The sequence below is a fragment of the Barbatula barbatula genome (genome assembly GCF_947034865.1).
Source record: "Barbatula barbatula genome assembly, chromosome: 13".
Classification (NCBI taxonomy): domain Eukaryota; kingdom Metazoa; phylum Chordata; class Actinopteri; order Cypriniformes; family Nemacheilidae; genus Barbatula; species Barbatula barbatula.
The window spans coordinates 22,347,441-22,370,097 of record NC_136776.1 but is presented as its reverse complement, the minus strand read 5'-3'; the positions used below and the strand labels follow the sequence as shown (position 1 = coordinate 22,370,097).

General features: G+C 37.6%; 2 protein-coding genes across 3 annotated transcripts; one reads left to right on the top strand and one right to left on the bottom strand.

Annotated features, from left to right (window-relative positions):
- Positions 1-3,915: 3,915 nt before the first annotated feature.
- Positions 3,916-13,098, top strand: tbxa2r (thromboxane A2 receptor). 2 transcript variants are annotated; one of them, XM_079472196.1, is made up of 3 exons: positions 3,916-4,056; positions 5,735-6,644; positions 10,065-13,098. In XM_079472196.1, exons 2-3 carry the CDS (start codon positions 5,826-5,828, stop codon positions 10,389-10,391), a joined length of 1,146 nt encoding a protein of 381 aa, XP_079328322.1. In that variant the 5' UTR covers positions 3,916-4,056; positions 5,735-5,825; the 3' UTR covers positions 10,392-13,098. The 2 variants fall into 2 exon arrangements, with proteins under 2 accessions (XP_079328322.1, XP_079328323.1); XM_079472197.1 differs by having other exon boundaries at positions 4,009-4,303; positions 10,065-13,097.
- A 30-nt stretch (positions 13,099-13,128) lies between these two features.
- Positions 13,129-22,541, bottom strand: gipc3 (GIPC PDZ domain containing family, member 3; the record flags this gene model as incomplete). Its single annotated transcript, XM_079471938.1, has 6 exons — positions 13,129-13,280; positions 13,556-13,637; positions 13,715-13,824; positions 17,670-17,850; positions 20,333-20,518; positions 21,972-22,541. 6 exons carry the CDS (start codon positions 22,539-22,541, stop codon positions 13,129-13,131), a joined length of 1,281 nt encoding a protein of 426 aa, XP_079328064.1.
- Positions 22,542-22,657: the final 116 nt, after the last annotated feature.

Below are 22,657 nucleotides of genomic sequence, written 5' to 3'. Positions count from 1 at the left end.
TCTCTCTCTCTCTCTCTGTCTCTCTCTCTCTCTCTCTCTCTCTCTCTCTCTCTCTCTCTCTCTCTCTCGCTGTCTCTCTCTCGCTGTCTCTCTCTCGCTGTCTCTCTCTCTCTCAGTCTCTCTCTCTCTCTCTCTCTCTCTCTCTCTCTGTCTCTCTGTCTCTCTGTCTCTCTGTCTCTCTGTCTCTCTCTCTCTGTCTCTCTCTCTTTAAAGCATTGACCATATAGCAAAATACTATATATATCAAATATAGAGCTAAATGTAACAAAATGAAATATAGAACATAAAATATATCTAATAAATCGTGTAATAAAAGTAAAGAGTGTTTCTGAGGGTGTGCAGCTCTTCTCCCCCAATAACATCTGCATTTATAATCTGGACTCTTTTTGATTATCTCTTTCAGAAACACATGTCTGCCCTCTAGTGATAAACAGTGAATGTAAAGAGAAGTATAATGTGTACTGCGTGTAACCCTCGAGATGTTTCTCATTAAAGATTACATCATACTGTTAGTGGTCATACAGGTTTTACAGTGATTTTCTATTCTAAACATAATAAGATAACAGAGAGGATTGTGGACATGGATGAAGTCCGGCTGTTTAAATGTATTAAACATATTAATGTACCATGGTACATTTGTGGCACATCATTACATGCCTTTTAAGTAGAAAAAGTAAAACCAACAAGATATTTATCAATTGTGTTATAAACGAAGAGCCCAGTGGTCAATTTAGTCTGGATTCTGGTTTGTTTTGTAAAGCAAGTATTTCCTGTGCAGAGGTCAGATAGGACTGACAGCGGCCTTATTTGGTAGCTTTTCCTCCGTTGCGTCTCAAGTCTTTGTGATGACTGATTTTTCACTTGTGTGAGTTTGTTTGAACATGTCTGCAGCTTATTCTGTAATTATTGACCATAAAAGTGAATTGCCGAGATCTCATTTTTGTGGTTGCTGTATGCAACATGTGCCCAATTAGACAAGATGAGGCCAAATGCGTGACATATAAAGTAACCAATCACAAGTGACATTTCAGGGCGGGATATCATGAAATTGCTGTGTAAACTTTAAAGTAGTGATGTTATTTATTACCTTACCTTACATTACATTACCTTACATTACATTATCCTTATATTACATTACATGTATTGTATTGTATTGTATTTAATTTTTTTATTTATTTTCTTATTATTTATTTATTTAACCTTTATTTAACCACGAAAACCATTTAAAATCTCTTTAGTGTCCTGGCCAAGATGTACAGTACAGTCCAATCAGTTTCAAGCGCAAAATGACACAATAAAAACAACACATTACAAAACATCACACTAAAAACGATTACACATCATTGAATCATCTTACAGTTTCCGAATAATCCCTTTAAAATATCCCCAAAACAACTCATCTATAGGCAATTTCCATTGAAAACAATTCCAGTCAAATGGAGCTGCATAGGCCTACATAAAACTCATTTCCCAGCTCGGTTCGAGCAAATGACTGTTGTGCTGGGTTCACACCAAACGCACATTACGTTACGTTACGTTACGTTATTTCAAATGTGCTAGTTGACAACTTTCTCCAGATACCTCATGATTCAGATGCTCTCACAGCGATAATCTGGAAACTTGCTGTGATTTTCCGTACGGTTTATATAGAGGGCATGAATTCCTCGCATCCCCTCTGAGTTAAATGATGAGAGAGATGCACCAGTCTGAGATTGAAGCTTAATGTTGTTTCCAGGGGCTGTGTGTGTGCGTGCGTGCGTGTTTACACACAGTGTTGTAAAACAGTGCGACTGCCGTGACCTTGATCTGTACCCGTGTGCCAGGGCGGCATTATGGGCATCAGGTGTTGGCATCGCTTTGCCAATTAAAGGGGCGGGTTGACAAGCTGCCCGGTGGTCATGGCAGCAGGCCCTTAATTTAATTACATGGAAACGCAGTGATTTGGGGTGAAACGAAGCAGAACGTGTCTGTTTGTTAGCCGCAGCTCACTGGCACTCTGAATGACAGGCCGTTTGGATCCAGGTGCTGGACTTGATGTCAGTAACAAGGGTTCAGCGCTCTGAGGGACACACCGCAGGCCCGTTCGTCTGACGGGAGATTAGGACCAATGGAAATCAAGAATTTGTGCATTTGGCTCTTTATTCAAAGCAGTTTTTTCATCAGTATGTGTGCTAGGAATCTCTGTTTGATAGTACTTTTGTTGACTTGGTTGAGAGTAAATATACAGCTTAGCAAGTTTGGAGTTTTTATTGCACAAAAGCGCTTTCAGTCTAAAAATAAGAAGCTGTTCAGAAGCCACATGTGTTACCTTTAGGCAGACGAAAAGTGTGACACAGCGCCGTTCTCTGCCAAATGTCAAAATGCCAAGATGTTCAGACGATCCATGCGTTACAGAGCCGCTGAGTTAAGATGAGTTATAAAACTCGGCCCGGGCTCTAAATAGAGAGGAATAACTTCTGCAAATGACCCTAGACGTGCCATAAAACTGTGTAAGTATGAGATAAATCAACTTGGAGCTGTGTGTGTTTGGATTTCAGCGTCATGTGGTTTGTGTTAGACATCAGATTCAGTCTGAGGGGATTCATCTGTGAACTTGGCTGATCTTGTTGAGAGTGTTTGTTTCGTTTGCAGAGGAGAGAGTTCATCACAGTTGACAAAAGTGAAATGCACTAGAATTCATTTGTGAAGCAAAGTATGCAAGGATTGCTTTTATTCTTAGTTGCTGTCGATCTCTGTTCGTTTATCTCTTGCATGACACCCTAATAACCACCAAGAGCACCCTAGCAACCATGCAGCAGACCCTAGCGATATGACCAACACACACTTAATTGAAATTATAAACATTGCATTAGAGAAAAATCTATTGTAATGATGTCAGTTCATATTTCCATTACAGTTCAGAACCATTCGCAGTTCCCTGATGGTTTCTTTTGTTTTTAAGGGTTAGTCTTCCCCCTAAGGCGTCCCTTTCTGAGAGCTATATTATTGATAGACAATAATATGTAGGCCATATTAAAACCCCTACTTGCTATATTTGGATCAGTGTTTATTGTAATGTTAGTAGTGCTGGCAACATGTGGTCCAACAACAGAGAAAGTTCCTGCTACAGAGCACTGGGTCTCGATCAGATCGTCGAGGACAGTAAAGCTGAAAGCCGTTTCTGCATTAATGACCACCATAAATAGCCTGAGCTGTTAGGAGAGGAATTTTAACTATTATGGACATTTAAAGCACATAATGTCTGTTTCTGCTTAGAACAGGAATCATTTTAGCTTTTAGAAAACAAGCCAGGTTCTTTATTTTATTTGTTTTTTGCTCATAGAACACGATTCCGGTAAATATGACATATTCATGCACTTATGAACAGTGTGGTCATAGGTTGGGTTTTATTGGTTGGATGTTATCTGGTGTATAGTGGTTTTAATGACATAGACCTGATGGCTCATATGTGTAATGAAAGTCATTAGAAATGATGGTTTTTCATCAGTGAAATGATTTCAATGTCAACAAAATGCTTTTTCATTTTAAGGTGACGGAATTAAGCATAGAGAAGTGTGTTTCAATGACGATAATTCGTTCCCAACGTGTAATTTGTCACAATCACGCGTGTATTTCCATCCATTAGAGAATTCAGCATCTTAAAACGCATTAAAACGCAAGGACCGAAAAGCCTTTCCCAAGAACCATTAGCTGCTCATGTCGAATGAAAGCAAATGTGTTTGCAAATGCAAACCACAAACACGCTTCGCCGGCCAATGATTCAATCAGACGTGTCTGATCAACGTTTCGGATTCAACCGTGGTCGCATTGGTATTGATCTTCATTTGGAGACTTCCTGGTCCAGGCACCCACATTCTTTCAGTGTGGCTCTCAGACTCTTCCGGGAATAACACTAATGGAAGAGGAAGGTCAACTTCATCATCACCAAGGTCATGCGTGTGTGGAGCCGAACAGCAGAAGGCTGTGGGTGTCTGGTGGGATGGAGACGATAAGACGCACATGCGCCTCACTGCTGGAATGCGCTCCGGAGAGCAGATGAGCTTTACTCTTGGAGAGGTAGCTGCTTTTCATTTTGTGAAGCATGAAGTTTAAGTTTAAGTTTAGTTTTAGGGTGCAGTGAAGTTTTGTGTGTGTGTGTGTGTGTGTGTGTGTGTTTTGTTCTCTGCGCATCCAAGACTTTACGCGCCCATGAGAGCAAAGCGCGTCGATGTTTTCGTGCGTAAACTCGAAACTTTTGTGTCGAAATCGAAACAACGTCGCTTGCTAAAGTTAAAACAAACGACTGATCGAAGTCAATAGAAAGGTAGGCTTTATTTCTCTATTCAAATGACGATTAATAGATTTGCGCGTAAATGTGACTTTGGAAATGTGGGTCATTGTTTCAGTTAACCGTTTATTTAACTTTATGATAAATCATCAAATCATAAATCAAGTCTGGTTTACCATGGTTTTATTTAAGTAAACGTGTAGTAACCATTGTATGTTTTACAAACCATCTGATTATCATTTGCGTCACCATCGTTTCAACAAATATGGTTAAACGGCTACTGTAGTAAAATGTGCATAAGGTATTGGTTTTTAAATACTTAAAGTTTATTTTTGTTTTATATGATAGCAAACATGAATGATGTCAAGTAAAGTTGATCATCTTGATCTGACATTTGAAACCTGAACTTGCAATTGAATGTAAAACCCGGAATGATGTCATTTGCGTCATGGTATACCTCATCTTAGTTACAGTAATAATGTGATTTGCAGATATGCAGCTATACATTGCGAACCGGATCTCTGAATCGATACGACCGTAGATTTCCGCCTCTCTGACATCTGCTGAAGCCTCTGAGCCACATTGAAATGAATCAGATTAGTGTAGGATGCTAAAGAAAGGTCTCAGGATAATAGAGTTTGTTTTGAGTATACCCTGTTAAGAGAGGCATCATTTTCAAGTTACTGTACACGGCATCATCATTCAACACAAATTACTGCATTATGCATCTCCATCCGTCATCTTCCGTCCCCTGGTGTATTCTGATGTTTTGCCTTATTCCCCGTGAAAAACTATGTATTGATCTGAACGTGGAAAGCAAACATTTGTATATGAAGCAAATGGTGTTTAATACAATCAGCCGAGGCCAAAGCTGCTTCACAGAGGGAAACGCCGGATCTTATCAGATGAGACGTGGCTCAATGTTATAAATTGAATTGCATCCCTGAAATCCCTTAGTTGTTTTTGTTTTGGTCTTTAGAGAGACGTGAGAGGAACGGACGGGCTTCTTGTAGTTCTTATGTATTAATTGATTCACGATGGCTTAGATTTGTATTGGTAGTTTTCGTCATCATTACTATTTCTGCGTTTCAAACACTGAGGTTTATTGTTTATTGGACGTGACAGATTTGAAGAAAACTCTTATGTCAGATCGCATGTTGGGATTGGACTCACCAGGCCGGAAAATGCTGCGTCTGCACACGGCGCCTCTTGTTTATGTGTGCCGTTCAACATCTGCTCCAAATGTTCTCTGTGTTCTGTACTATTGCACAAGAAACATGGATGTGACCGATTTATACAATTCGCTTGCCAGACAATGTCTGAAGCACTGAGCTAAAAATGTATAAGAAAATAATACAACATCACAAAAAAGTACTACAACAAAAACAAAGGATTCTTTGCTGAAGATCATAAAAAGATGACATCAGATTGTGCTTTATGAGCTGTGTTTGTATCTTTCTCATCCAGGTCAGAAGATCCTCAGAAGTTCACATCATGAAATAATTCAAACTCCACGAGAACAATTTCTTCCTACGGTGTAGACGACTCATCCGTCATCATGGTTTCACCGCTCTTCTCCAGCTCCAGCGACACCACTGCTACGAACGAAACGGTTCCTCTGTGCTTCTCCATCAACAGCCCTCCATTCAGATACAACCACACCATCGCCTCGGCGTCCTTCTCCGCCGTGTTCAGCGGACTCGGCCTCAGCTCCAACCTCTTCGCTTTGGTGGTGCTAGCCAAGACATTCCATCGCACCAAGAGCCGCTCGCGTTCCTCCTTCCTGCTCTTCCTCGGCGGACTGGTGTTCACCGACTTCATGGGACTGCTGGTCACGGGCTCCATCGTGGTCTCCTTCCACGTCACGCAGTTCAACTGGCGCCAGCTGGACCCTCACTGCCACTTCTGCAACTTCATGGGAATGTCCATGGTCTTTTACGGACTCTGCCCGTTGCTGTTGGGAGCCACCATGGCCGTCGAGAGGTTCGTGGGCATCAACCGACCTTTCTCTCGATCCATGAACATGTCCAACAGCAGAGCGTGCTCAACGCTGGCCATGGTGTGGGTCACAGCCGGATGTATCAGTCTGCTGCCCCTCGCTGGGCTTGGAAGCTATCATCTGCAGATGCCCGGCTCGTGGTGTTTCCTCAGCATCAGCTCCGAACCGCTTGACATGACCTTCAGTCTGATCTTCTCTCTGGTCGGCCTGCTGTCGCTGGCCGTGTCGTTCGTGCTCAACACGGTGAGCGTGATCACACTATTGAGGGTGTGCTGTGGACAGGACGGACGTCAGCGGAGACGAGATTATGAGGTGGAGATGATGGTGCAGCTCATTTTGATTATGGTCATCGCCTCTATCTGCTGGTGCCCCCTACTGGTATGTTATTCACAAACACTTAATAGTGTATGTACAAATTCTGCTGTGACGTGCCGTTGCATTTTGTACTAAATTCAGAAAGTGACATTGAAATGTATTTGAACTGAATAAAATGAAATGTAGGAAGCATTTAACAGGAATCATAGATGTGTTTGTATCTAGTGTACAAAAATGCAACGGCACGTCAAAGCACATTCGAAAAAGCGTCTTTTCCATGTTATTTTGAGTTTTTGTCCACACTAGTCACGACGACACGCGGCAAGTTACAATAGATACAAGAACAATATACATTTTTTTAAAAATCGAAAATTGTGTTGCTTAAGATGTAGACGATGCGTCAGGTGATGCAAATGTAGCTCAGACTGATCTCACGGGTGTTCGTGAGATAATTTGTCGGAATTTGTACGAAGTGAATCGTGCAAAAACGTACGATTGTTATTAAAAAATAAAAACGCTTCTATCCGCGCCCATAAACCCTTACCTACCGTTTCTTGCAGGAAAGCAGATAACACTATACAATATTGTAGAAATACGTAAGTTATGAATTGACATGAGATTGTGTTGGTCTGTTCCAAACCATGGCCCTCAAAAGTGAACAACTTCACGCAACTGGCACTCACAAACATACAAAAACTCACAAAAAATATATACAGTATACAAAAAGTCTTAATGTTAACTTGAAGGTTGTAGGGTTAGCTTAGCGTCATAACGTAAAAATACATCTAGTGCACAAATTATTGGAGGAAATAATCGTAATAGTGTAAACTATTTACTCATGTTTGAATATTTAGATGTTGACATTTCTCTCACCTGGTCCACCATTTTGGATTCGACTGAGTTGGCACAAATCTGGGAACTCTGGGATTGATTTAGTAGATATAAGAAACATAAATATGCAAATATCTATTGGGAGCACATCTATGATTCCTGTTAAATGCTTCCTGCATTTAATTCAATTCAGTTCAGACTTTCAGAATTTTGCCTTTTTTGCGAAGCACCTTTATGTGGTAAACAACAGGAACAGAACCTACATAGACAGCTTACAGGTTTTGGAACATAGTGATGATTTTTTAGACATTTCGTAATCGCGGCACTTAAGTTAAGTTTATTTTTAAACCTGTCATTTGTCTGTTTACAAGAATCTCAGTTTTGCATCCAGATGTTAGAGGCATCTGCTGCATACGTGCGACGTGACATTACGAGAAGTGCTTCTGTAATTGTGCACATCTTCTGTAATGATATCTTAGTTGTGTTCAGTTTTTATCTTGTTAGATTCGTTCAGTACAGCGCACACACATCATAAAGCGACGCAGGTACAGTAATGATGGAAGAACCCTTTACTTGAGCCAAAGGAAACGGTCAATGTTCTTTGAGAATGACGGAACTGCGTGAGGGCTTCTGATAAGACTAATGCGAAGGAGACGTTTCCTGTCGAGCGGAAGAATAGGAAGTCCTCCCGAACAAACACACACACGCGATCCACCTCTTATTTCTAACCAAACTCAGTCCATTCACTTGCGTGTGACATCATATGATCACATCCACAATGTCACCCTTATATCGCATTTTAACGGGATGATGTTGGCGATAAATGTGAATAAACGCTGGGGGAATTCCAGGGAAGTGATCTGTGTTGAGAAAGTTGTATACATTTTCCAGAACAGAGCTTCTGAGGTAGTGGACAGCTGGGAAAAACCATGATAACTGTGCAGTGGAAGATATTACTAACCACTTTAAAGTTTGAATAGCAAAATAAGTTATAAAGTTTGACAAGGAAGGAGATGTACCATTGTAAATCCAGGTAATTGATTTTGTATTTATTTACTCAATGAATGATATGCAATGCACGGTCTGAACCCCAGAATGTTGAAGATTTGGCCGTCTAACCTTGTTTCTCCTGGACAGATTTACATTTTGAAGACAGTTGTGTCGTCCACACCTGTCAACCCATATAGCGTTCTGTTCGCTCTGCGATTGGCCACCTGCAATCAGATATGCGACCCGTGGATTTACATCCTGTGTCAGGAATCTAGACTGAGGCGAGTAATCCAGATCGCAATCTGAATTGACTGCGATCATCGTTCACACTCACTTCATGCGCTTCTGTCCCGTCGCTGGTTGAACATCGACCGCTGCTCACTGACATCATCATCATCTACCGTACGTCTGACAGTGGTTACCGTGGTAACCATAGCTTCCACCGAAATACCAGTGTTAGTATGGTTATTACCGTGCACACCAATGATAACAACTAAAGATAACTATAAAGTAAATGTAAGAGAATATTCAACAGCACAAGTTGTGAAAAATTTTAATAATTAATTGATTGTAATGGTAAATAAATCAATTGAAATGTCTTTATAGCTATCATTATGTGTGTAAATGGACCTTTAAGGCAAACTAGGATACTTGTACTGTATTTCGAATGAGTTGAAATATATTATTTATCATTATTTTAATTATATAACAAACTATATAATTATATCACATTTTATAAATTATTTATGTAATCAATTAATAAAAATGAATGAATATAACTATATTTAATCTATATATTTATTTGTAATATAATTATTGTTGTTCTTTGTGTATTTTTTATAAGATATATAAAAATAACTGCTGTGTTGGAATAATAACGAACAATACAAACGTCATGAATTATTTTTGGTTTTTACGTTGAAGCTGTGGCTACCATGGTAAAGCTTGATCATGGTTTGTTATGTTGCACCAAATGCACTGTGTGTGGTTTTATTTGCATGTGTGCGTGTTTGAGCGTGTGTGTTTTATCTAGTAAACACTATAAGAAGTGATTTAAGACTTAATAGTGCTTTAATTAACAGTCATATCATTGCTAGGTGTTCATGTTCACAGCAAATCCCTTCGGTATCACGCAGGAATGTGAACATTTCCAAAAGGGTCATGTGACCTGCAGTAAGCTGTGTGCGTGCGTGCATGCTTGTGTGTGTGTGTGTTTACTGTAGTCATTTTGACAGTAACAGGGTGAATCTTGCCAAAATGATTATTGGTGTCATCCAGGTCACAGGTGTTTTTCTTTTGCATATTTGTTCGATGAGAACTAGGCATATAATTACTGTTCTTTTTATTTACGTACACAATAGGACCAGGACACATTTCGCCAGATTCACTTGAAAAAAATCGTATGAAATATATTCAGTGTCGGTAGGACGCAAGTCTGGAAACTCTTTGTCCGACACCTTCAGCCAACATTCTCCTCTTTGCACAAGTCATCTTGTAAACATTTTCACATGGCAAAGGCCGTAGCAACCGCAGTGTTTGCCTCCATCGGGATTGTGTTTATTCGACTCAAGTGGAACTCAAGCATCGGCTGATGTTCAGTAAACACACGGCCGGATTTGTTTCTTTTGGGTTCTTCACCGCTTTGTTTTTTGTTTTTCGCAGGTGTTTATTGCGCAGACCGTGATGTCGGGCAGCAGGCTCGAGGTTCGCTATCTTCTTCTCTGGCTTCGTTTTGCCACGGGGAACCAGGTCTTGGATCCCTGGGTCTACATCCTATTCAGACGTTCCATACTGAAACGCATTTATCCACGGATGGACTGGTCCCGCGGCTCCATCGTGAGCCTGTACCCGTCCTTTTCCACGTCTCTCCGGAAGCTCACGCGCGGATCGCTTGGAGGAACGCTCGGGCCTTCGGAGTGCGGACGGGAAAGCCTGGACAGATTCAGACAAGGTGCTACTTCACCGGTGGAAAGCACCTCAGTGTCTTAAAAACGAACAAATTTGCAAAGTCCTCCATTTAATTTGCTCATGAATAGTTAACTTGAATATTGTTATTGTTTGCGTGCTGGGTCGCGCAGTTCTTGAGATAAACACATTCACGCTGGAGTGTGAGGAACAGAAATCAGATGTTGCTGTTGACGTCTGGTCTGGATCAAGTTCACGATTCTTCACGGTCTCTTATTAGTAATGAGCTCTTGACGTGGCAGATCTGGAGTCATTCAGAGCGTACACATGGGCCGAGCGACACGTACAGATGCCATTGTAAAAAACTGACCGACTCGTTTCTGAAATTCTGCCCAGCGCTGGCTTTCTTCCTAGACATATACACTCCTTACACTCGCTGATAAAACTTTGAGGACCACACAGATTGACGAAAATGTATTCGACAAAATACTGGGTTGTTTCAACCCACGGTTGGGTAAAACATGAACAATCCCAATTGGCGTTTTAAATAAACCTAGCTTAAATCAATCTGTATTTGGGCGATTCTCAAGAAACCATTGAAACATCACGGCAGTGAAGATTTGAATTTTTGGATTTACAGCGGCCACTAGCGTTGTATTATAGCTTTGCAACAAATCTCGCGACCACAGTACAAAAAGATGTCGTCGGCTCCGACAGCGTTGCTTCTCGTGTTGACGCAGTGAAAAGAGATCCTGTGGGCATTAGCACGACTGTAAAAAGAGTGATATACTTATTTATTACATAAAATAAAAGGTCTGTGGATAGAAAGTATAAAAAGAAAGACAAAAGTCGGGCAGGAGCTACGACCGGCGTTAATATTATAAAGACTTTCCAGCAGAGACGCGTTATAGGACCCGGGGTTCTGAGGCTTTTAGCGGAGATACTCATACATATCTATGGAGATACTTTCCAGCAGACAGACGTTGGAGAGAAATATCGTCTTAAAATCCCCCCTGAGGAGTTTTTCTGTTTGTTAAAACGTTGTTGTTGTTGTAATATTAGCTGTGTGAGGAAGCAGTTCATTGGGAGCGTCATTGTTTATCTGGAACCGCTTTAATATTGTACCAGTTGTTTGTCCGTTAAGGCTTGCTGTACAAAACATGGCGGCGAATTCGATGTACGTAGGCCCGCTCTGTATGTTGATATAAATCGCTTATTCCAAGGTATTACAAACATAACGGTTCATTACGTAAGGTGTTTATACACCTCTGAAGAAAAAGTTTTGTATATTATATTACATTTCTGTCAATAGATCCTCCAAAAAACCCCATATTGTTCCTTTAAAGATATTTTACACGTATAATATTCCATTCAAATATTACTCATTTAGGCATCATGGCTTCTCTTGTTTTTAGCCGAACATGCTGACATTGACTGTTTTAAATGGTTACGGCCTTTTTGGCCTAAATAATAAAACGTCTAAACTGGGAAACACATGCTCACTTTCATCATGGAACATTTTTGACGTAACGCAAGCAGATGTTTTCTGTTTTGAATGATTGATTTCATATATTGTTTGTGTTGAAATGAAACCAATACTGTCAGGTGATGTTACAGCTTTAATGGGGCTTTGTTGTTTGGACAACCATTCATGTACATACATTCATATCGCTATATAACTTGATGCTTTCCACCTTAAATGCTGAAATATTCAAATGCTCTGTTATGTCAATATTGTTCTTTGTAGATATTTTAGGTCTTAAAGCGCTTCGTTGAAATTTGTTTTATGCCATTGTTTTTCTCAACATGTTGCATCAGTCTGTATTTAAAGGAACAGTTCTCCCAAAGCAATACATTGTCATAATTTATTATAACAGGATTTGTTTATTTTGGGCCGAGCTATTCCTTTAACTCACATTCGTGTGGATGGATTTGCTTTCGTCCAAATTGTGCTCAAGATCATTATCTTATTTAAGTTAGAAACGCACCAATTTCAGGAGACTAGAGGTCTGGTATTCTTAAGTGTTTTTAATCTTTACATACATTCAAATGTCACAACAGGTCATCTAAACGGTAAACGTACAATGTAAAACAGGAAGCATGCTACACAAATTGTGCCGTTCCTCTTTATAAGATTTATAAGTTAAAGCAAACGGCCGTGGTTATTACATTGAAAGTATACACAACTGATTCGACTGTGCCTGGATTTGATCATATATTTACACAACGTTTATGTCACAAGAACTATCATTAATCTTAAAAAAACATTCATTTTGTAACGCTTATCGCTAACGCTTGTAACTAACAAATGAAAAACAAATGCATACCTTATATAATCATGCGATATGTTTAAAAATATTCATCTCAACGCAAGTAATACTTCAAGTCAAATTTGTTGTTGTGGAAAACACATAAACGTGTGAGATGTTTGACCCAGTTCTTACTGCTCCACGTGCAAGAATGTTGGATTTCAGTTGGGAATACCTTGACATTTTCCATTCCTCAGGACCGGCACGGGAATCGGGAGGATTGTGTACGAAAACGGCTGACAGACATCACAAATCAGCCAGAACGAACAGATACGCTGAGGAACAGATAGTGTGCTTCTGTGAGTTATATCAGCTCGGTTTCCATTACAAAAAAAAGTGTTTACCATTAAAACCATTATAGAATGGTAGTGTGTAGTGTGTTTTGGGTCTTTGTTGCCGCCAGATAACATCCCACCAACATATTACCAGTTAAGCCTCAATAGTTTCCATTCAAACCAATACAATTCCTATGATAACCATTAAATCCTTGTTGTGTTCTTCTTAAGTCACCTCTAAATACGTCTGTTCTTAACGTCTCCGAGAGCACCCCACACGTCCAACAGAAAGACGTCAGGGAACCCAAAATCACCCAGAACGGAGTCGAGCGCCTCTGCGAAATCGTCCGGGTTCTTTTTGTCCCTTCCGGTTTCCACAATGGTGGTCGCTGTCGAAAGTATTATTGGGGTCAGGTTTGGCTCAGCTAAATCATTTTGAAAGATTTTCAATACTTTCACGCTTTCAAAGTCGGACAAAAATAAACACGGTTTGTTTATTTTTGATTGTTTTGCTAACACATTCTTGGAGGGGAAATCCCTACTTTTCTTATTTCCAGGCTTGTTTGTCTTGAACACAGGCCTTTTATGGTAATGGTTTCTCACCCACAGGAAACAACTATCACATGTGCATGCTAAAGGACAAATCTCAAAAGATTCATCTCACCGAGCTCCGGATCCCGGATCCCCATGTAGCTCTCCAAAAGCTCATCCACCTTCCTGATGGCGGTGTCTTCAAACTCATTGGGCTGGTGGAAGATAAAGGTTTTTTGAGTTCTTATCTATTTACAGTAAGCACAAATGTTGGCCCGCACCCCAAACTCACCATTTCCTGGATGGTCGCTCCCCCTTTGGACCGTAGCCGAAGGGTCTCTTTCCCGCTCGCCATTTTGCCCTCACTGGATTTGGGCGCTCTCGTTCGTTGGCCTATCATGTCTAATCAGAAGAGAGGTTTTAGATGATGTTATGAGCAAAGCACGTCGAGGGTGATTGTCATCTGGCTTGCATGTTTGAGTTGCTGGAAACAGGAAACGGAACAAATGGCCAAAAGCGATTGATGAAAACGCATTCCAAGTGTCGCGGTCAAGTTTCCTGTTTATGCCTTTAAAACGGTCGTGAGAAAGCCTCATCGTCTCGGTCAGGTTACCTTTGGGATTTAAACTGTGTGATGGTAAACGCAAGAATTATACCAGAAATCCAAACGGAAAGATTTTTTTTAAGTTTCATAACGACTGCATTTCATGTCATGTTATTCCAAACCCCAATTAATTTCTTTTTTCTGCAGAAAAAAGATATTTCGAAGAACGTTGGTAACATTGAACATTTTGAACACAAAATTGTAGTTGTGACATTTGAGAGATTTCAGACAATTTTTCTCAAGTGCGTCTGTAAGATGTCACCTAAACATCTGAAAAACATCTGCTGTGTAAAACATCTGATAAACGTCTTCGAAAGGGCAATTTTACATACATTGAAAATCATAAACGTCTCATATACATCTTCTAGACGTCTATATGACATCGACTGCAGACGTCTCTGAGAAGTTTTGCAGATGAGCAAACAACGTCTTAAAGATGCAAATGCAGACATCAAATAGACGTCTCCCAGATGTAACACGGAAGCAAAAGTTTCCGTTTGCTCTCCATTCGATCTCATTGACGTCTTGCAGAAATAAATGCGATATTAAAGCGTTTTCTTGCGTGAGAAGTCGATCCAGACTGAACTACAGCGATACTTGATACTGAGCCCGCAGAAAACGTTTGGTGTCGTCCGCCGGCGGCCATTTTCCTCCATGCGGCTTTGATCCTGTACGTGCGAACGCAGCGAGGGGATTTCGTGTGCGTTCGGGAGTGTAATTGCTGGAGTTTCTCTCACAAAGGGTAATCCATCACTCTAAAACATCCAATTAGCTAATGCTATAATGATAATCAAAGACCTTTTAATTATTAACAGCAGTAATTTGCTGTCACAGAAAGCAGCGGCTGCTATGCTCATTTCAGTTCGCGCGTATTAAGGATCATTCTGAATTTGATTAGGCCGCCGAGCGTGACGGGATGTTCGCACAATAGACCGAGAGAGAGAGAGAGAGAGAGAGAGAGAGAGAGAGATGGAGATTAGTGTTTGTTTTTCTAGCACAGGGACCTGTGGGAGAAAAGCAGTCATCCAATTATTAGCATTTAACACATTGAGTCTGTAATTACGGCAGAGGGACCTATGTGCCGAGCAATTACAAGCTAATTTACCAAGGGTCTGCAGTTCCTTTAGTTTTAATTGGAGCACATACAGATAAAACACCTGCACTCTTAAAGATGAAGGAATCATTCAATTCTAAACCTGCCCGACTCTTTTAGCTGTGGAACACAACAGAAGATATTTTGAGAAATGTCTTCACACAATGGAAGTCAACGGGCCAGTGTTGTTCAAGGGAGGTCTTCTTTTGTGTCCTGCAAAAAAAAGAGCGTCCGAAATAATTCGATCTCTTAAAGATTCGTAATTATTTTACAAGATGCTAGTTCGTATGAATTTGTGCTACTCGTTTGCAATGTTTCTTCGGAAAAGAGGTTTATTTAGGTGTGCTTTTAGTATACTTTTAAAACAAAAATAGGTATTTTTGAGTACTTTTCAGTATCGCATCGTATCGTCAGCTGATCCTCCTCTACCTATAGAAATATGACGCAATCACCGCTTTCGTTTTTAATTCATAAGCAGGAGCTACTTACCCTCCTCCATCCCCAGCTCCACCTCATACCTCCAATCTAAACTATGCTAATTGTCAGTAGTGAACCCGAAATAAATAAACTAAACTTAAAAGTACACTTACTGACTAGAAGCATACTTAAAAGTGCACTTTTAATAAACAGCAAAGTGGGACAATTTAGGCCCAAGTAATATTGAAAATGGTCTACGTAGCTAATAAATAAACTTGCAAATGCACTTTATAAAATAAACTTGCAGGTACACTTGATAATATAAACTTGCAAGTGCACTTGATAATATAAACTTGCAAGTGCACTTGATAAAATAAACTTGCAAGTCCACTTGATAAAATAAACTTTCAAGTCCACTTGATAATATAAACTTTCAAGTCCACTTGATAAAATAAACTTTCAAGTCCACTTGATAAAATAAACTTGCAAGTGCACTTGATAAAATAAACTTTCAAGTCCACTTGATAATATAAACTTGCAAGTGCACTTAATAAAATAAACTTGGAAGTACACTTGATAAAATAAACTTTCAAGTCCACTTGATAAAATAAACTTGGAAGTACACTTGATAAAATAAACTTTCAAGTCCACTTGATAAAATAAACTTGGAAGTACACTTGATAAAATAAACTTTCAAGTCCACTTGATAATATAAACTTGCAAGTCCACTTGATAAAATAAACTTTCAAGTCCACTTGATAATATAAACTTGCAAGTCCACTTGATAAAATAAACTTGCAAGTCCACTTGATAATATAAACTTGCAGGTACTCTTGATAATATAAACTTGCAAGTCCACTTGATAAAATAAACTTGGAAGTGCACTTGATAATATAAACTTGCAAGTGCACTTGATAATATAAACTTGCAAGGACACTTGATATATAAACTTGCAAGGACACTTGATATATAAACTTTCAAGTACACTTGATAAAATAAACTTGCAAGTGCACTTGATAATATAAACTTGCAAGTGCACTTGATATATAAACTTTCAAGTACACTTGATAAAATAAACTTTCAAGTCCACTTGATAAAATAAACTTGCAGGTACTCTTGATAATATAAACTTGCAAGTGCACTTGATATATAAACTTTCAAGTACACTTGATAAAATAAACTTGCAAGTCCACTTGATAATATAACATTTAAAGTCCACTTGATAATATAAAATTTAAAGTACACTTGATAAAATAAACTTGCAAGTCCACTTGATAATATAAAATTTAAAGTACACTTGATAATGTAAACTTTTAAGCACACTTGATAATATAAACTTGCAGGTACACTTATTGTTTGTAAAGGGCTGTGAAGCATGAAAACATCTAATCTTCACACTTGGATCCAGTTCAGAGTTTGTTCTTCACAAACAAAAGGTTGAGAAGTGTTTCTAGACCCGCAGGATATTAGCTTTTGAAAAACTTCCCGTCTGGAAGGAGATTTTCAATAAAGCCAGCGGATTTCAACACTTCACTTTGTAACCTGGGAATGTTTCCTTGATTCACTTGCTTTCTGTCTCCTTATTGAATTAGAGCGGAAGTCGTCTGTTGTGTCTGCGAGCTGCTGTGTTGGACCCTGAGGTCTATTAAATGTCAAATATGAGTTTATTGTCACATCTTTTAAACAATGGGAGTTTGATCACACAACTCTTTGCAGCAAAGGTTTTTAAATAACTTTATCTAGACAAATCTGTGGTGTTTTTAGCCCTTACAGAATATTTTCTTTGATAACTTGATTGTTCACTAACTAAAAGGGTCCCACTAGGGTTAGACTTTACTACTTTAGCTATAATTAAAAAAATATATAAAGAAATAGATTAAAACAGGGCAATTTTAGACCATTTTATTTTTTAAAGAACCCCATCGTCCACAGCAATATATGAAGACCCTCAGACTCGAATGAAGAAATATCTTCATTTGTAGTTGTTTTGGTTCATTTGAATGCTTGTTTTTGTCTCGTTTTAAATCATTTAAATAATAAAGTTGAAGTGTATGCACCTTGTTTAACCACACGATGGCGCTGTAGTTCCTCATCAATATGAATGCGTCTGATTACGTGACATGAGATGCTCACCAAAAGCTTTCTTGGGCTCCACGAGTCGCAGTGTGAAGGGAGTTCCTCTCGGCTGCTCCTTCAGCATCTTTGCAACTTCGTAATGTCGACATCCCACAATACTCTGGTCATTTACGGCCTCGATGTGATCGCCAACGCACACCGGTTTTATTCTGTCAATGGTGCTGCCTTCCTTTATCCTCTGGAAAACATTACGTGTAACATGAAATAGCACAACGTTGTGCAAAAACGTCATGTTTAATATGACATATAACCACACTGATTTGAATGTTGATTATGTAATAAAGTAATGTTAAAAGCGCCCATTTTCTTATTCATTTATCAAACTTTTGACTTAAACTTTGCAAAGGATCAGCTGTTGACTAGTTGTATGTGAATATTAATAATGACTTAATATCTCATAATAATGACTTAATATCTCATAATAATGACTTAATATCTCATAATAATGACATAATATCTCATAATAAAAATGACTTAATATCTCATAATAATGACTTAATATCTCATAAAAATGACTTAATATCTCATAATAATGACTTAATATCTCATAATAATGACTTAATATCTCATAAAAATGACTTAATATCTCATAATAATGACTTAATATCTCATAATAATGACTTAATATCTCATAATAATGACTTAATATCTCATAATAATGACTTAATATCTCATAAAAATGACTTAATATCTCATAATAATGACTTAATATCTCAAAATAATGACTTAATATCTCATAATAATGACTTAATATCTCATAATAATGACTTAATATCTCATAAAAATGACTTAATATCTCATAATAATGACTTAATATCTCATAAAAATGACTTAATATCTCATAATAATGACTTAATATCTCATCATAATGACTTAATATCTCATCATAATGACTTAATATCTCATCATAATGACTTAATATCTCATCATAATGACTTAATATCTCATAATAATGACTTAATATCTCATAATAATGACTTAATATCTCATAATAATGACTTAATATCTCATAATAATGACTTAATATCTCATAAAAATGACTTAATATCTCATAATAATGACTTAATATCTCATAATAATGACTTAATATCTCATAATAATGACTTAATATCTCAAAATAATGACTTAATATCTCATAATAATGACTTAATATCTCATAATAATGACTTAATATCTCATAAAAATGACTTAATATCTCATAATAATGACTTAATATCTCATAAAAATGACTTAATATCTCATAAAGATGACTTAATATCTCATAATAATGACTTAATATCTCATAATGATGACTTAATATCTCATAATAATGACTTAATATCTCATAAAAATGACTTAATATCTCATAATAATGACTTAATATCTCATAAAAATGACTTAATATCTCATAAAAATGACTTAATATCTCATAATAATGACTTAATATCTCATAATGATGACTTAATATCTCATAAAAATGACTTAATATCTCATAATAATGACTTAATATCTCATAATAATGACTTAATATCTCATAAAAATGACTTAATATCTCATAAAAATGACTTAATATCTCATAATAATGACTTAATATCTCATAATAATGACTTAATATCTCATAAAAATGACTTAATATCTCATAATAATGACTTAATATCTCATAATGATGACTAAATATCACATAAAAATGACTTAATATCTCATAATGATGACTTAATATCTCATAAAAATGACTTAATATCTCATAATAATGACTTAATATCTCATAATAATGACTTAATATCTCATAAAAATGACTTAATATCTCATAAAAATGACTTAATATCTCATAAAAATGACTTAATATCTCATAATGATGACTTAATATCTCATAAAGATGACTTAATATCTCATAATAATGACTTAATATCTCATAAAAATGACTTAATATCTCATAATAATGACTTAATATCTCATAATAATGACTTAATATCTCATAATAATGACTTAATATCTCATAAAAATGACTTAATATCTCATAAAAATGACTTAATATCTCATAATGATGACTTAATATCTCATAATGATGACTTAATATCTCATAATAATGACTTAATATCTCATAAAAATGACTTAATATCTCATAAAAATGACTTAATATCTCATAATAATGACTTAATATCTCATAATAATGACTTAATATCTCATAAAAATGACTTAATATCTCATAAAAATGACTTAATATCTCATAATAATGACTTCATATCTCATAATAATGACTTAGTATCTCATAAAATAACTAAGTAAAATATTCATAAAGTGGTGTGAAAAGATAAAAAAACTTTGAAGGTGAAAACGGGCATTTATAACAATAAAATCAAATATAAACATCAAATCAATATCATCCTGCAATGAAAAACATGGAAGCAAAATATCAGATTCCACAAGTTTAACAAAATACATAGTTTTGATATCCAGAACATTTGTGTCTCAGGACATTCCCAAAATAAATGATTAATAGTCTACAATATCCACTTTAAAACGTTGTATCGTCAATGATCAACAGTCTATCATAAACTGAATTTGTGAATGCTTTTTATTTCGTGTTGGTTTTTTTACACTACTCTTTCCTCATAAATGTCAGATAAAGTCTTGTTATAAGTTCACATAATAAGACTCGTGTTGTATTTGAATAAACTTACTTTAATGAAGGCATAACCCGCCCCGTTGTCTGTGATGGTCAGTCCGAGCGCATCTTCAGTCTTGATGACCTCCACCTCTTTGGTCTCTCCTCTCACATGAGCAAAGATGAAGTCCTCCAGGCCGATCTGACCTCCCAGAAGCTTCTGCATGTCAACTTTATGGGAATTCAGCGTGCAGAAAAGGATCTTGGGGAAAAGTTCGGACATTAATAATGAAAACAAACACCTGAAGCCTTTACCATTGTTTTCCATAGTGAACGCGGTCGTATGCGGGAATCACAGAAGGGGGCGCTGTTGAGTCTCATGAATGCCGTAGTGGCCAAAAGTGATGTTCATCTCTGTCAAATTGAGGTCTTATACATTCATAGTAGTGTTATAAATGTTTTGCAGTTGTATATGGAGTGTAAGCTATTGGTTTATGGTTTTCGTTGCATGTCTTTCCTGTATATTCGAATATAACCCATATTTGTTGCCAAAAGTTTTTCTTGTTTTTTTGATCATATACATTATGTTTTAATGTTCTTATCTAACATAAGGGGTCGTTAAAACAAATATTGTACAAAAATGCCCTATGGACATCACTTTTGGCACGTTGTATACATCTAGGTTAAGGTTATATGTTTTACTTTAGTAGGTTATTGGCTGTAAAACTGAGTGTATTGTACTCTTTTATTCTTTCTAACAGTTAACTTTAAACCCAGGATTAAACTGAAGCAGCATTAAGGTTAGATCAGATATAATTGGCTTTCTATTGCACAGCCTTGAACTCTGTGTTAGCGGTGAAAGGTTTTGATAAGATATTCTTGAAGGACATTTTCTAGCCTTTGAGATTTTTACGATGCAGTGTCCTTAATGAAATATTGCCAAAGGTGATCAGTCACGCAAGATCTAATATACAAACAGACAAAAAAGGATCATTATCATAAGCATTGTTCTATCTTTAATATTTTGTTTTAATCAAAAGAATAATAATTGTTCAAAATACATTTACTGTGCATTAACTAATGTTAACAGATGACAAAAGTGATAATTCAGATCACATATTTTATTATTAAAAAAATATTTTAGTTCACTGTGCATTAACTAATGTTAACAGATAACTTTTGATTTTATCAATCCATGATCATATATTTTTTATTTATTAAAAAATATATTTTATTTTACTGTGCATTAACAGATGTAACTTTTAACATTAATAATATATCGATCATATTTTGTTGTTTTTTGTTCACTTTTTGCACTAAAAGTAGATACAACTTTTGATCTTAATAATATATTGATAAAAACGTATTTAGCATTTTATATACTGTATATACATACACAGCAAAATCGCCAGTGTTAAATGTCAAATTAACACTCACAGTGTATATTTAATCTACACTATATTTAACACTGGCGATTTAACTGTGTACTGTATATACAATTTCTATTATTACTATTTGTGTTCCACGGAGGACAACAAATTAGGTAAAGCTAACCCAAAAATGGTTTCCATAATAGTAATAAATACTATTACGGTCAAGTCAAGGGAGAACATTTTCGGGTGAACTATTCCTTTGAGACACCACCCCAGAAAACAATATGGTGACCCTGAATGAACAGACACCCCAAAAAAACATCAGCAGACAGCTTACTGTACCTCAGACGCTGAGATGTTGAAGACCTCGGCAATCTTGGCGTATAGTTCCCTCACATTAGTGAATCCGTGAATGCGTGCTGTCGGGCTTCCGTGAGCCAACTGCGTGTGAAAGACTAACTTGGGCCTAGGACACGGAGGAGGCCCAGACGGCAGATCTTCCTGGGGCAGCGGTGGCGCTGAGGGAGCCACTCCCTGGTTGTCCTCGTCTCCCACCGAACCTTTGGAGTCCTGCGCGTCCGGACTCATGGCCTCTCCGTTCGGCATGGGCTCCCGGTCACACGTCGTCTTCTCGGACTCCTGCTGCATGTTGAAGACCGAGGCGTAAGCGGCCACCTGTAGTTCGGTGTGCCGTGTTAAATTAAAGATGAGGGTAGCCGGGCAACGCTCAACGGCTGAGTGATTTTGGGCGGTATTTGGTGGAAACCCAAAACCACCCGAGCTGGGTTGACACTGGAGACCTGAACAGAGCTCTTCCAACAACGGACACATCACACCGGCCGGGCACCTGAAGTGAGGTGACACGCTTGGGGACGTGTTGCCCATCTGGCTACAAAACTGGCAGATCTTCATGTTAGACATGCACGAGACATGCAAGAGATGCAGCTTTTGTGTGTCTGTTTGGTTGGGGGTTTGTGTTAGCGTTAGTTTGGCATTTTTTTAAAGGATAAGTTCACCCAAAGATGAAA